General features: G+C 37.9%; 1 protein-coding gene across 2 annotated transcripts in view; it reads left to right on the top strand.

Annotated features, from left to right (window-relative positions):
• The window catches only part of LOC122817093 (cadherin-like protein 26), a 630,240-nt gene that overhangs the window by 170,521 nt on the left and 442,520 nt on the right, over positions 1–17,199 (top strand). For both annotated transcript variants that reach the window (XM_044090256.1, XM_044090257.1), the window contains exon 3: positions 10,730–10,840. In XM_044090256.1, the coding sequence (XP_043946191.1) occupies positions 10,730–10,840 (111 nt within the window). The remainder of the gene's footprint in view (positions 1–10,729; positions 10,841–17,199) is intronic.

Below are 17,199 nucleotides of genomic sequence, written 5' to 3' on the forward strand. Positions count from 1 at the left end.
GAAGGGAAGACATAGAAAACACATAGACTGCTGCTGCTGCTCCTGTGACTGATAGGTACAGAGGAATTTTGCTGGCATCAAGTAGGTGATGGACCTGGGTGTGAGTGGCCAGTTTTAATAGCCACACAACCCCTGATGACCTGATGGCATCAGCCAGCTGGTCCAGTAAGTTTGCTACTTGCTGTAGGAGGGGTTGCTGAATGTCAACCCATTGGTCCATCACCTGGTTAATCTCAACTTACATTACATGCTGTAATGCAGCCAAGGGTGGTGATTAGGGTGGCAACTGACCTGCCATGGGCACGAGCCCTTTCCAAATGAGAAATGTCCACCATCCTCTGACTAATCTGGGACACAGCCTTAGGCAGGGTAACAGCAGGCTGCAGCTGGTACACCTTTAGCTCTCGTGAAACATGGAGACCTCAGCAGAGAGACAAAATTGGTAAACCTGACATTCGTGGTAAGTGACTAGATGTAGTATGACAGATATAAGCCCATAAGGGCAAGAGATACCACTAACCCTCTTGATCCTGAAGTTATTGCTGCCTTCTGTAGCAGCTGGATGCATATTATGCATCATGTGCCTATGTTGAAAGACAAGAATGAAGGCAAGCTGTCATATGACATACATGGGTGTGGAAAAATGCAAATGGCAATGCGACGATACAGCCCCTCACACATATACAACTAAAAAAAGACTGAACTTATTCCCCAAACACTGCACTCTATTGTAAAAGTATGTAGATGTTGAAAAGCAGAAAGATGCAGACAATGTACCATTATGCAGAATAGATTTCTGCATTATTACACTTATTTACAAAAGCACAAAGGAAGGAAGATAAAACTGTTAGTTGCAGGGATGTCAACATAGTTACACTAAAACACTTATGTGCTTTTATGCAAAAGCACAAAATGGTGCCCACCACATACTAAGATCAAAGCCTTGTGCCCATTATAACATTAATAAGTGACACAAAAGAACAGCTACTGACAACAGCACATTGAACAGACATTTACCCACTGAAGCCACCTGGAAAATCCTTGGATCTGTCACACTGCATTAAACCAGATCAACACCTGCTACAAACAGCAGCAACAGTTATTAATTGCAAAAATTAACACAGGAGATAGAAATACTTGCTATACAATTGGGACCTCCTTGCCTGATCTCTGTTTCCCATGTCTACAGATCCTAAGAGCAATGATGATGCAACTCAATGCAAGTGTGACTAGATTGCTCACAGGCATGAGGGATGCTGTTTGGCCTAGCAGAGCTGCCAGGTCATGCCAGGCAAAGCCTTGTTGAATAGGTCTGCTGCTTCCCCTGACCTTATTTTATGTTGTGTTGCACTCACTTCTTCTACGGTGTGTTCCTCTTCTTTCTTCACTGTAAGCTGTGCATAAGGTAGTATAGCTTCTAAGGGTGTTTCTTCATTCAGAACCAGCTAAATGTACTCCTTCCATCTGTCTTTCACTTTGTCTGGACTGGTAAGCTGACTGTTGCTAGCATCCCTTATGAATGGCATTTAGTGACTACCTTCTTTATATTTTTGTCTTCGCCTTTTAACATGATACAGCTTCTTTGTAGTAACTTTTGAGTCACTTTCCAGAAGTTTTTGTTTTTCTGATGTCTTGTTCTTGTGACTGCTCTAGTGGCCTCTTTATTAGCCAACTAGTGCTCCATCTTTTCTATGTCCCACTTCCTCTTGTATTCCTTTTTCTTTTGATAACTTCTTCAATGTCTGCATTCCAGAACCAGTTTTTCTTATGTACCTTTTTTCCATATTGGGCTTGGCCACATATCTGTTCATTAGTCACTGCATGTGAGATCCCTCATCGGTACAGAAATGTTCATGAACTACATACCAACCAGTTATCATTCATATCTTATATGTGACCAGATGTAGTAGAGCACAGCAGACTACAAAGCTTCTGCTTATCTCCAATGAGACAAAGTTGGATACTACACTTTAATTAAAAGAAAACATTTAATTTTTAAACCAAATTACATTATAGATGAAAATCGTTTCTGAATGTGTAATGCTAAATATTACCACCTCAAGCTTACCTTTGTGGACAAACCATGCCATAATAAGCAAATCACTCAGCTGTCATATTTTTGGAGGGTGTTTCATGAGTCTGGCAGAGGCATTCATTCAAGCCTCAAAACTGTAAAACTTTCTTGAACGTTTAGTTAAGTTTTTCAAGTTTTTGTTGGCTGCACTGATTTTGTGATGTAAATTGATGGATTTTTGAAGATTCTTGTTTATAGCTTTACTTGTGAAGGACCTAAGTTTAAGCATTTTAATACTTTTAAATAAAACAAAACAAATCAGTCCGTGAAACATTTCCTACATTTGATTTAAATGAGAGTTGTATTGTTAAATTGAACAACTTACTTAAACAAGGAAATCTACTTTTTAAGCTATAGTACTGTGTGACTTGCTCTTCTATTCCTGACTATTGTTGATCTCTGTCTGTATTTGACTATTGATGATCTCTGTCTGTATCTGATTTTGGATTGGAGTTATTCATTTAAGGTTTGGTTACTTCCATTTTTTTATATTTACTGTTGTGGTGCATTTTGTTTTGTTTTGTTTTGTTTTAGATTTTGTCCTTTCTGGATGATTAAGAGGTCTTGGCTAGGGTCAGTTAGAAAAGAATTATTTTGCAGACAGTAAATAAAATCCAGCTATTTAGTAAGAGGAACTGAGAAATATCATTCCTCATTCAACTACAAGTATTTACTTGCATCTTTATTTAACTGTAGTGCTTGTTCTCTGACTAACTATTGCTGATCTCTGTCTGCATTTTGACTATTGTTGATCTCTGCATTTTTTTGGATTGGAGTTATTCATTTAAGGTTTGGTTATTCAATTTTTTTTATCTTTACTCTTGTATTGCATTTCTTTTTGTTTATTTATTTATTTTTTTTTTTTGCAGTTTTAAGAGATCTTGGCTGGAGTCAGTTAGAAAAGAATTCTTTTGCAGACAGTGAATCAAATCCAGTTACTTACTGGGAGGAGCTGAGAAATAGCATTCCTCAGTTAATAACATATATTTAGTCATTATTTAGCTGTGCTGTTGACTTGCTATTCTCTGCTTCACTATTGCTGATCGCTGTGTTTGATTGTCCCCACCACAAATTTAAAAGTTGTGTTTTTAAACTTGTTGGCTTTTGAGTTGGCCGCCCATATTATAAATCTGACTTTAGACACTCCTTTCAGTCTTATCTCATCAGGTTATTTTAATGAACACTGAGAGATCAAATGGAAAGGTCCCACCCCCTTAGTGTCTTAAGCTTGAATCATCCTCTGTTTCCTATTTTCCCATTTAATACAATATTGCACTTTATTTGGCTACTTTTACTGAATTTGTGTTTATTCCTACTTTATCTTTTTGCTGCATATTCTTAAATTGTTCAGCTGCATTTAATCCGATGCATTTATTACTCTTTGATAGTAGCCTAACTTCATTGTAACTATTATTCTAAGCATCTTAGTTATGATTTAAGCAATTGGGCTCCAAACCAGTTATTTAACATTAAGAAGGTTTGTAGTCTACACTGTTGTGGGAGGAGAGGATAGCCTATGCCCTATTGAGCTGGGAATTGCTAGTGTAAGTCTTATTGTGCCTTTATTTGATTGGCTAGAGGGCTAGCTTGTTTAGATTCATAGATTCATAGATTAGTACTAGGCTAACTGCCCCTGCGAGCCATTTTAAGCCTAGCCATTTATCCCCTGTGAGACTCAAACCCTGTACCTTGTGTTTGTAAGGCAAACACCTTAACCATTAGGCCACCCTCCCAACCCCTATTTGAATCTCTGTATCTGAGGAATTTGACAGTGTTTGGCTGTCATCATACTTGGGAAGAAGAGCGTTGCTGGTTACTGCTAAACTCTAGAAAAGCTAAGACTTAACAGTACCATATTCACTGTTTCTGCATGTGTTTTTTGCTGCATTAATTGTTTCTGTGTTGAATATCTGTACTTTTTGACCTTTTTTGCAGTCTTTAGTTAGAACTGCCTTAGTTCCACTTTAGTGAAAGTAGATGAGACCTGAGTCATTTTGTGGTTTGCGATTGCAAAAAGGAATGAAGAGTGTGCTGTTTTTGATTCACCATTGGGCCTTGTTTGTGTTTTTTTTTTAAATCAAACTGCTATTAAGTGTTGCAGTCGCACAATGCATGGCTCACAACATACGAGCCCTGAGGCATTTGGTGACAGTTGGCGACCCTTGCGAAGAAGAGTGTTGCTGGTTTCATTAAACTCTACAAAAGCTAAATCTTATGTTACCATATCCAGTGTCTTGGCATTGTTTTTATCAAAGCTGCATTAATTGTTTTTTTTGTTGCATATCTGCACTTTTTGCCCTTTTTTGCAGTCGTTAGTTAGAACTGCTGCTCTCTGTGTAGCTGCGCCTTGCAGTGATCAGTCTAGACTCCGATATCTCGCACCATAATTCCCCTTGTAATCTGTGTAGATGCTGATCTATCACAGTGTAAGTATTTCTTAAATAGCCTTATTGACCAGACAGATTTTTTTTTAACTATTAGAGCATCTAGTTTGCGTGTAGGTGAGAGTTACTCATGTTCCTTGTCTTATTGACCTACTCAATATTTAAATTTCACTCACTCATCTCTAGTAGATCAATAGCCATGGATATGCACGTCCTGACTCTCTTTATGGCCAGTTTAGTTGAGATGGGTAATTTGAGGCATTGTAGCAATTGCTTTATGTACACTGACAACCACTTATTCTTATTAAAACAGATAAAGTATGTGAGAGGTGTAAATATACTTTAAAGCTGGAGGCAAAAGTCTGTCATACAATCAAAACTAATCTTACAGAGGTTGTTAGTGACAATTGCACCACACCTACACATAAAACTAAGTATGCTGAGAGTGCCTCGGCAAATAAGCTCGTGAGGCAAAACACCTCAAAACCAAATGTCCTGGTCATAGGTGACTCCATAGTGAGACACACAGATGTCCCCCTCACCAGGCAGGATAAGGAAAAGGTCATAGTTAGCTGCCTGTCACGTGCCAGGATCCATCAAGTCACACATACACTCAAGTCACTCAACAACAATTACCACTATGACTCTGTCATAATACATGTTGGGGTGAATGACTTGAAGCATCCCTGTCTGAATTCTATTCTATTTATTTATTATTTTACATTTATTTACCAGGGATGTCCAACTGGGCCAGTGGCCCTTTTTCAACAGAGGCCTGGGCCATTACAAAAACGCATTAAAATAATACAAGACATCTATAACAATCAATGATATAGAACGTTGGTAAAAATAGATAGCAAATAGTTTATACATAAACAATAAAAATTGAAAGAGTAATATAAAGTGGAAAAAAGAAAGCTAACAAATAAACTAGCATGAACTATCTTGTGCCATCATAGAGAAATGACTGATCAGTAGATCAATATCATGGTTTTGGTGGTAAATATTCATGAGATACATGTACGGTATATGAACAAGAATATGGCCGATTGTTGCTACGCTATTGTTACATGTTCTAAACAGTGATAGCTAATGTAGTACTGAGGTGAAGTACAAGAAGGAGGGAGTATGATGAAGCTGTAGGAAGCTTGAAGTAGGTAGATAAAAACAGGAGCAGCAGTGAGCTTGAGACAGGTAGAGAGAAATCGGAATTCCATGATAGAAGGGATAGTTTGGATGTTAGAATTTAGTGAGGGAAGAGATATGAACAAGGAAGGACAGAATGATCAGCCTGGATTAGTGCATGAGCAAAGCCAGTTTTTAGTTAGGTGCTCCTTAAGCAGTAGTTTAAATCTGGATGTGTTGCTAGATTTTAGTATTGTCTGAGGCATGGAATTCCAGGACTTAGATATTTGGTGGGAGAATAGAGATTTACTTAACAATTATTAGATTTAGTTACTTTGAGTAGTAGTTTGTTGGATGATCTTAGTGGCCTGCCATTTGAGTAGGGCTGCACTAAGCTCTTGAATACTGGACAGTTGTCTGGCTGGTGGAAGATGGAATGAATGAAAGTTAGTTAGTTGAGGGATAAGAGATTGGGTAGTTCAGTCCAATTTAGTTTATGAAGTGCTGTCCAGTGATGTGATCTGTAAGGGAAGTTAGTAGCGAATCTTGCGATTTTGTTATAGCAGGAGTCAAGTTTGTTTAAATCTAATTTTCTGAGATTAATGAATATTGGTGAGGCATATAGAAGGGCAGAGAGTAGATGAGTCCTAGCTATGGAATATCTGGTGGCCTCAGTTAGGTATGGCTTGACTGTGTATAGTGAGCCTAGCTTAATGCGGACCTTTTTGATAGTTAGAGCAAGGTGTTTGTTGTCAATTGTGACTCCAAGGAGCTTGATGCACTGGACAGGTTCATTTTTAGTTTTATTGGTTGAGTAGATGGTGAAGGGGGGGAAGAGTTATCAGGAACTTTGCTATTAGTGAAGAGAATAAGCTTTGTTTTATCTGGACTGAGTATGAGTTGAAAACCTGAGAGGTATTTTTCAATGTCTTGGAAAGATTGTTGGGTTGTTTGTAGGAGTTCTGGTAGGGAGGGAGCTGAACATATGAGGAAGGAGTCATCTGCATATTGAATGATGGTTGCATGCTGGGTGGCTGTGCTGAGCCTGTTGGTGAATATGGTGAAGAGCAATGGACCAAAAATTTAACCTTGAGGTACTCCTATTGAGACTGGTAATAGGGTGGAGAGTTCATTTTTCCACTTAACTACCTGCTGGCGGTCAGTTAAGGAGCTGATAAGCCGGAAGAGGGCTTGCTAGATTAGGTTTAAGGAAGCTCATTTAATAGCTTTTGGTGGCATAACGTATCAAAGGCCTTAAACATATCAAGAAAGAGATGAGATGAGCTGGTTGATTGAGTTACATTATAGACAAAAATGATTGACTTCAACAATTGGCTTAGTTTCTGGTGTCAGTCCACGGTGATCCATATATGTCAGCCTGGGAAGACATGGTTGACAGACCACTCTGCTTTGACAGAGATTTCCAAAACGAGTGTGAAAGAACCAAATGTGGAGGTGTATCCATCTTCATTAAAGCCAAATGCACCTTAAGACTGGTTAAATAGTATGACTCTCTTGAGCTACTCCAGGTCCAAGTAATCATAAGTAAAGCACCTTATCACATCATTGCTAGCTACAGATCCCCCACCATGAACCAAGAGAAGTACACTGCCTACCTGGACTTACTAGAGTCACACTCACTATCCTGCCAAGCACTTTGATTGTGGAAGATTTAAACTATTCTTCCATCGACTGGGTGACATACATGAGTACAAAACATGCTCACCCTGAGGTTCCTGGACTTTGTCAATACAAATGCCCTGAAGCAGCTAGTCTGCACCCCCTGCAATGGGCTCTAATGTCCCAGATTTAGTACATACTAATATGGGGGGTCACTGGATTACCTTCTGTGTGTTGCTCTCCCTTGGAAGGTCAGACCATAAATCTATCTCATTTGAAGTAACTATCAGACCTGACACCCCCACAGGAGCAAAAAAAAAAACAGAAAATTTTCTCCAAACTAAACTGTAGCCTACTAAGTGATGGTATAAAATTTTTCAACTCCACTGCTAACACAGCTAACAATGACTCCTATGCAGAGGAGTACACAAATGCCCTGTATAACCACCTAAACAACTGTATAGACTCAGCTGTACCTGAATGGATCAAAACCACGTCCTCCCAAAAAACAAGCCACCTTGGTGGACCTCAAGTATAAATAGGTTATATAACAGAAGGAAAAAAATGATGTCTAAGAACAAAAGAGAAGCTACTCAGCAGAAGAAGAATACCCTCCACAGCTTGAACAAGCAAATCAGATATCTTAGAAAGTCCTCTAAAGCTAGTTGTGAAGGTCAGTTAGCATCCCTTGCTAAGGATAATCATAATGCATTCTTTAACTACATCTGAAATCTAAATGGGAGTGCCCAACTGTGTGCCGAACTTATAGTAGATGGTACCACTCATACTGAACCTGCTGAAATTTCTAACCTGCTAGCTGACAGATTTGGTGTAAACTTCACCCCCCTGTCCCCATCAGCCATTCCCCAAAGCATACCTGACACCAGTCCTCTACCTAGTATCTCTAAAAAGCAGGTCATAGCCATGCTCTCCAAGGCCAAACGCATGGCCTGTATGGGACCAGACAACATCCCAGGCTGCTTACTAAATGATCTAAAGCAAGACCTAGCAGAACCACTTGGCACTCTCTTTAACCTCATCCTGAGCACTAGCTTTGTTCCAGCAGAGTGGAGAACAGCAACAGCAATCCCATTGCACAAAGGGGGGGGTCAACCAACCCTGGGAACTATAGACCCATAAGCCTAACCAGTCTAATCTACAAGACCATGGAAAGCATCATCATGGACCTTATCACCAAAGACATAGGTGACCTTCAAACTTTTGAACCGACCCAGTTTGGCGTCATTAAAGGCAGATCATGCTTATGGAAGCTGGTGGACATCTTCAAGAATGGCACCAAAGCCATGGATGAGCAAAACAGTACAAATTGCCTAACTTGACTTAGCCATCGCTATTAACACAGTGCCCCACTCAGTTATCATTGAGCAACTCTCCCAACTGGGGATTAACCCATACATCACTAGATGGGTAGCCAACTGGCTCACCAACAGAATGCATACTGCTAAAGTTGGGGATTCCACTTCTACCAGTAGACCAGTTACCAGTAGGGTACCACACAAATCAGTGCTGGGCCCTCTACTATTTGGAATCTATTTCTCAGAAGTCCAGGCGAAAGTAGATGGCATGTGGCTTACCAAGTCCACTGATGATTGCAAACTGGGTGCAATCATTGAGTCCCCAAACGATGTTTGGGGTTAATACAGATAAATGATTGGTGCCATAGCCATGGACTAAAACTAAATGCAATACAGTGCATTATTATCCCCTTTGGCAAAGAGGAAGTCTGCAAATTACAGTATTGACAGCACCCCCTAAGCTCAAACCCAGTGGTGAGTGTGAGATTTGGAACACAGGTTGGTAGAAGTCTAAACTTTGATCACCATTTGTCCACAGTGGTAAGGAAAGTCTTTTACACTGCACACCTCATAAGTAAGAGCTTTGCACACCTCATAAGTAAGAGCTTTGCACACCTCATAAGTAAGAGCTTTGCATGTTATAAATCCTCTGTACTCAACCCTCATCAGACCACTGATATAGTATAATGCTTCCTTTTACATGTACCTCAACAGACACCTGCAGCAGTTGGACAGACCACAGAAATTTCTCACCAAGAAAATTCAGGGCCTCCAAAGCATAACCAACATGGAAAGACTGAAATCCCTGTCACTGTACTCTGTGTCATACAGGCTGCTGAGAGGCAACTTGTGCCTGACCTACAGAATAGTCTCTGACCCTGCCCTAATGGAAATACTGCATAACCGCAAATCAAATGGGACAAGAGTCACTTTCTCCAGGGATCTCAACCTAGTCTGTGACATTAACAAAACATGCTGGAGATACAGACATATTTCCAGAGATTGCCCCTCCTCTGGAATAAGCTCCCAATTCATGTGAATCAGAGCTCCTCAATAACCCTATTCAAGCGCAACCTAGACAATTGGATGGGAGACTGTAAATTCACCCCAGGGGTTGTACCTATGTTCATCATAGACAGGGGCAGTCAGTGCTGATCGTAGACTCACTCTGCAAATAATGAGCATTTAACCAAGTTGAATTAGGAAAAACGAGTATAACATGGCTAATCTTGTAAAGGCCCTAGGGTAATTAGCCTAATACCCTCCTATGAACAAATGAACATTAAGACCTCCTGCACAGCACAATCAAAAAAGGGTCCTCAGCTATCATGTAAACACTCTGTCAAAACACCACCCACAGCTACACATAATAACACTGTATCCAATGCCTCTACTGCTAAGCTCTTAAGTAAAACCAGTGCACGGCCACATTTTCTAGTCATTGATGATTCTATAGTGAGGCACATAGATGTTCCCCTCACCATACTGAGTAAGGAAAGAGTTATGGTTAGCTGCCTTTCCTGGGCTTAGATCCATCAGGTCACACAGGCATTCAGGTCATTGAACCACAGGCACCAGTTTGACTCTCATAGTCCAGGTGTGTTGTAGTGACCTGAGTCATACCTCCCTTGACTATACGAAGAGAGACACAATTGAGCTCACTGGTTATGTTTCTCAGACAGGTATGAGCCTAGCACTGAGTCATGTTACCAATATAAAATGATTGATTTTAACAATTATCTTAGCTTCTGGTGTCAGTCCAATGGGGTACAATATTTGACGGTCTGGAAGGACATGGGTGAAAGACCATGCTGCTTTGCTAGAGATTGTCTACAGTTATCCCCTCTAAGCTTTTGGATATTGGCAAAGACCTTTTCCATCCCCATAGTGCCTTTTTAGGCAATGCCAAACTGATAAACCCCCTAACTTACTGGAATACAAACCAGCTGTTTAATATCGTGAACCTTTTACTGTTTAGAGTAGGTACAAACAGGTGTCCGATTTCAGGCATTGCGTTTAAATTACTGGTAATGTATTTGTTTTATATTGTATTGTGATAACTGGAATGGACAGTATATGTAGTTGAAAAATCTTTAAGACTGTCTTAACACTGTATTCTAACTTTCTGGGTTCAGCTACAAAATGAAGTAGACTGGTTTTCTATTTCGTTTTTCCTCAAGATAAATACTAATAAATATTTTCTGTTGCAGCAACCAACAACAAAAGCAAAAGTTTTACGTCGACAGAAAAGAGTTTGGATTATTGATGCCTTCAGTATAGTTGAAGAAGACAAGGGGCCTTTTCCTAAGACAATTGGAAAGGTATCAATTCATTTTCTTCTCATTAAAGCTAATGAAAATATATGTTTGATTGACTTCTTTCTCTAGTTAATGTGGATAGAAATGTCATTCTTACCAAAAACTATAATGTAATTAATCATGTAAAACCTGGGTTATTATTTGTTGAGATGGTCTTTATGTGCTATATTCGGACTGATAGTTAATGCTGTGGCATAAAAATGATATGTAATATTATGCTATATGTTTTGCTTTCACAATATACTTAAATCAAGGATGCATGGATGTTAGAAAGACCATCACTGCTTATCAAGTTTAATGTAAGGAAAAAATACTAATGTGGAACAGAGAAGGAGCTTCTAATAGAAACTTTGAAATGTAAACGGATGTGTTTCCATACTGCATAAAGCAAGGGAATATGAGGCATAGAAGTCCACCCACAGAAGGTAGTAGCACTTTGCAGCTCTAGTCTTTTGGAAGTCGCTGAACAATATCATCCCATAGTCTGAGATGTGAAATGGTTTAGGTTCCAAGGTGAATGTGTTTTAATAATACCTCACTAGGTGTAACAGTGAATCCCATGGTGTACTGCTAACAGACAGGATAGGGCATTTCACAGAATGTATTATGATGGTCTTCCAGAAATGTGCTTATCTCTCTCTCTCTCTCTCTCCTCTCCCTCTTTCTCTCTTCTGGAGTATTCTACTACCCGCTTTTTTTTTTCAACCTGTCCAAACCAGTTTTGATGATTTCTGGTATGACTTTTCTTCTTATAACTTACTCCAAGTAGCAATTTCCCTTTTTCAGAAAGTCCACACTTGCTTCTTCATAAATCTTTATGAAACTTCTTACTTCACATTCGAACAGCGACCTTTAGCATTCTGATTTAGAAGGAGATTTCTGGTACCTGCTATCTTTTAATATGTTTATGCATATAAAGGTTTGTATCATGTCATCAGTAAGAAGGCAGTATATGGTATTCCAGAGTCCTTCTAAGGTGTTTTCTTGCTAACCACGAATATCTCAGGTATGCCTTGTATGATTTGATATGCTTATGCATATTGTGAGAATTTTGCACATAATGTCCTCCCAAGTCATCTGACATGCTAGGCTCAGGCTCCTTAATTCACAGCAGTAATTTCAATTATCAGCCACTTTGTTATTCGCAGGTCCAAGTGCATCTGCGTTGGCATGATTTGACCTGACCTCTTAGTAGAGTTTCAGGGTCTGTACTTTCTTGATAATTTGACAGGATGATTTTTTTGATTATAGAAGACTACAAGGACCACTGAAAGATGAGGACAGAAAAGACTACTTCTGATTATAATAATTGGTTAAAATTAGATGTTTTAATAGGAAAATATCAATTCATGGTTTCTCTAAATAGATGTTTATTCATTAAATTTCTATTTCTTTCTTTCTTTGAATAGAAATTAGTAATATTCTAATTAATTTGACACAGACACTATTGTAAATAGTTTTTCTTTGTTTATTGTTTCTTCTGGTTGATAATGTGTTGTTTTATTGTGTTAAAAATGTAATAAATCTTTTTCAAAAAAGAAAGAAAGGGCTATGAGGAAAAGGAGTCTATATTACAAGATCAAATGCTTAGGTGATCGAACACCTAAAGATCGAACTTGTAATACCAAACCCCAAAATGTCGAAAGGCGCAGGAAAACATGTCGGTCGGCCATGGGAAAGAAAAATAACTTTACACCAAAACTAACCCCTGACATGGGGGGGCTGTGCCCCCCCCAACTAAATATACCAACTCCAAGATTGCTCTACAGTAGACAAAACAGCAATATCCGGCGAACGGCCAAGGGAAATCTTTCTCTGCTTTAAATCGGCCGTTCGCTGTTTTTTGCTTTCGATATTACAAGTTCGATGTTTAGGTGTTCGATCACCTAAGCATTCGATCTTGTAATATAGACCCAGGAAAAGGCCATCTGTAGTAGTGACAGAACTGGCTGGCTTAATCCAGTAAATAATTTTAAGTGGAAACAAGTAAATATGAGAAGAACACCGAATATAATGAAAAGTTTTCCTTTAGTAGTAAAGGTTTCATTTTTCTTTTTTTCTCTTATTGTCCAAGGAGGCACGTTGATAATACCGCAAGACAGAACACTGGTTTCCTCAAGGCTAAAAGTTAATGATTTCTAAAAATGTGCAAGTCGTTTTCACATCGGGGGGGGGGGATAAAGGCAAAAAAAGAACAGATACCAATTAGTGTGAGTAGAAGCACAGTCAAAAAAATGTATCTTAGCATGCAGAATCTCAGTTTCAGCTTAATCAGGGCCTGTATTAGCAGATGCCTGTTTGTCACAAATGTTCCTTTTAAAAAGAGTTATTCATTTTTATATTAATATAAGACGTTATGGGGTGTTCTGGGGTGTTTCCTTTTTGTTTGATCATTTTTATTCGAACAAAAAGCCTTGCAAAATGTGACATAGGTTCCAAAGTTGATGATAAGAAAAATCTGTAGAAAGGGTTTACCTGCCAAACATTAAACACTAATAGGTGCATGTATCACAAAAGCTGGAAATAAACATATACGAAAGCTGCCATATATAATAAGTAGGAATAATGACTTCTTACCACAATGGAAACACTTTACAAATTATTTTGGAATGCGAATTGTCTCACAGGCGTAGACAAAAATTAAAGAATACTTAATTATATATGCAGAGAACAAATCACAATACTATAAGAGATCATACAAATCTAGTACAGTAGCACTCCTGTTCTACTGGTTATGAAAGAACAGAGGCAAAGTTCAAAAAGCAGTTGATTTAATAACCCAACAGATCCATTAAAAACTCCAATCCAAAAAATGATGTTACAACAATCAATTCAGCATTTTCATTCCATTTTGGAACTTCGTCAGAACTGAATTAATTAATTATAAAATGCCATTTATAAACAAATGGATCCTCCAATAGTGTCCCACTTAAAGGTATTCAAAACATGAATTAGTAAAGTAAGAAAGTAATTATTAAATAGTAGAGTTATTAACACATTCAAAGAGTCAAACAATTAAATCTTTACCCTGTTAAAATTTAGCCAGTTCTAGATTACAAAAAAACAATTAAATCTAATTTCTAAAAGATAACTTTTCAGTTAAGAACAGTCTTGTAACTTATCTGCTTGCAATTTAAGAAGGGGAAGTATAGACATGTTGTTCAACCCCGGGGCTGTGGTGGCATCCAATTTTATTTGCCATAATAGTTCTTTGTGTTCCAATGTATTTTCCCAGCCCCCCCCCCACATCTGGGATCAGGGGTCACAATTTCCAATATACCAAATGGGAACCTTTCAGAATACTCTCATGTCTAACTGTGTTTAAAAATGATGTTCATTTATCCATTTCCCAAGTGCCCTCTCAGTGTTCCCAATGGAAAATGAAGGGCAGGAAGAGCACTTGGCTAGGTATACCAGCCCCTTATTTCCACAGTTCCCATTTTGCAAGGTAATAATGCTAATGAAAAATATTTCTAACTTAATGCTGTCTGCTACTGAAATAATTTTACATTGTTAGCAAGCTCCACATCTGTATGTACCCCTGATGGTGTCTCTATATCTGGATTTGCATGTGGAGCGTTTCTCCCCCAGCCTCCGCTGAAAATTGGCTTTGTTCCAAGTCAGACTTTCCCGGTTAACAAATGTTAAATAAATAAATAAAATGAATAAATACTTTGTTGTTCATCTCCAACATTTGTTTTAAATTGCTCTCTGTTTTATAGATAAACTTGGGTTTAGTACCTAAAAACTGCAATATTTTCTCTGTATTTGAAAATATTTTCCAGTTTTCTTCAAATATTTTTTAACCTCTGTACTACCTGCATTGTATTGTATAACCAATGACCTATTAAAATCTTTTTCTTATTCAGTGCTGCTACCACCATCATGTGAATGTATATCAATGGGGGGGGTCTACTAAACCAACACCTAAATGAGGCCTGAATCTTGTTTTCGTAAGATCAGTAATTTGGTTACTGATGTTGTTCACCAGTTCCCTGGGATATGTCCTTTCCTGGAACATTTGTTCAAGCCGTATTTTCTCAGTATTGTAGGCCTGATCTTCAGGAAATCATGCAGGCTAACCAAATGAACTGACCTCTTGCCAACCCTTTCTTCATTGCAAATGGATATGAACTGTTGTAGTTTATGTATGAATTACTAAATGTGGGTTCTGTATAACTGTTTGAATTAATACCCGCATTCCTACTGGAAATGTGGGGCTGGAAAGTAAATTTAAGAAATTCCATAATTGGCCTCAAATAAGTAATTAACTTATGAATATTCAGGTGTGGGCCTTTCCATAAACAAAGATGTCATCTTTAAGATCTGTAATATGCCTTACAGTACTTGTAATATTCTGAAAAAACTAATTTCATTTCCCAGCTCCACAGTACCAGGTTGGAAAACATGGGGGCATATGCAGTAGTACAGGAGACACATTTGGAAAGAACTGAGGATGTAAATTTGCTAAAGAAAGGATTTCAGGATGGATATTCTGCAGAATACCAGGGATAAAGAAAAATAAGAGTGGTTATATTAATTGCCAGAGGAGCTCCAGTAGTGATAGAAGAAGAAAAAATAATAATAGCAGATTCATAATAGTAAGAAGATACTGTCAAGGGATGAAGGTTATGCTGGCATGTATTTATGTTTCACCTAAAATGGTTATATTTGAGCTTAAAAAATTGGGAGAAATAATCATCATTCATCAGGGAATATTACTTATAGGTGGGGAAAGGAATTTGATTTGCATCAGTGAGGATTTATGGGGGGTGGGGCTAGAAGGGAAAATACAACACAAGATGGTAGATTTCTGAAGACATTTATGAAAATATTTAGTATGAAAGATGTGAAATCAATAGCAGAAACTCAGAGAAAATTTACAGATTATTCCCCAAGGTACAATAACTGGGCTGGATATGAAGAAATGATATGTCCATTTAGTTAAGAACTTTGATACACATCCAATAGCTATTTCAGACCACACTCCAACAATTACCAATATAAAAATGCAGGGTAATATATTAAACATTAAACAATGGCACTTCCCAACCTACCTGCTACAAAGAGAGAAATTTAACGAATGGGTAATGGAAATTATCCAGCAGTTATTATGGAAGATATAAAATACTCCAGAAGTTATAACTAGTGAGTAAGATAAAATGAAAGTGGAGTTTAAAAATACAATGGGAATAAAAGAAAAAGAGATTTGTTTAAGATGTAATATTTAGAGAGGTTGACAAAGGTCAAAGTGTTACAAAGTAAGAAGATCACACAGAACAAGAGGTGCAATTGCAGAGTGCTGAAGAGAAAATAAGGGAATACCTGGATAAGATGCATGAGTTTAGAAATATTGCTCTTCATTAACTGTTTTTGGTAATAACTCCAGAGCACAAAAACTTTTGGCACAATGACTTGGGCAACAAAAGCCTAAAGGGTTGTTGCCAAACTTAGGGAGCCTAACACAAGAAAAATAACCAGAGAGCCTGTAGACGTATTAGTGATATTTTTGAAATTTTATGACAATTTGTATAAAACAGAGATGTGGGGAAATAAAAAAAAGTACAAATGGAAATATTTATGGAAGACTTAAATATGCCAAGTATAATACGGGGCTTAGGCTCAGAGACTAACTGTTAGGACAGGAAGATATTAGATAAATTGTATAACTAATTTGCATTAAAGTCTCCAGGAATAGATGGTATTCTAGTGGCAGTTTGGAAGCTGGGAGGGAAGAAAGTGATAAAGAGCTGGAAGATTTTGTTTAACGGTATTTTAAAAGGAGGGGAGGCATCCTGGAAGCAATCTATGGTGACTTTAATACCGGAAGACAGTACAAAAGGTATATTTGAAGTTTAAACCATGATTATAAAGTGTTTGTCTATAATGGCAATGATGATGCCAAAATGTATAGATATGGACTGATGTAGTTTTGTGGAAGGGAGGCAAACATTTGACAACATTAATAGCACAATGATCTAGAAGGAAATAGAATACAAGAAAATAGTGCTGTCTTTGGTGTGTTTTCTTAATGCGAGCACCATGGCAAAAGTTTTATTCATATTTATATTTCTAATTATACAATTAAGCACGTGTTCATATTTCTGTAAATATCTCAAGAAACATGCATCCATACTGGAATTTCTTGTTATCATGTGAAAGTTTATGTCTGGTTAATAAAAGTGTTCTAACAATACACGTCTAGGTTGTACAATTTCCAGGATATGAGAATTTGTGAATGTTTAGTAAAAAGTATAATTTGGGGTTCATGTGCATTATAATATATAATTATATTTATGGAACGACAATGAATGTACTGACTATTGTCACTGCAAAGAAGATTTCTTACTGGTAAAATTGTT

Source organism: Protopterus annectens, chromosome 12.part0 (assembly GCF_019279795.1).
Source record: "Protopterus annectens isolate FY-2018-M chromosome 12.part0, PAN1.0, whole genome shotgun sequence".
Lineage (NCBI taxonomy): Eukaryota > Metazoa > Chordata > Ceratodontiformes > Protopteridae > Protopterus > Protopterus annectens.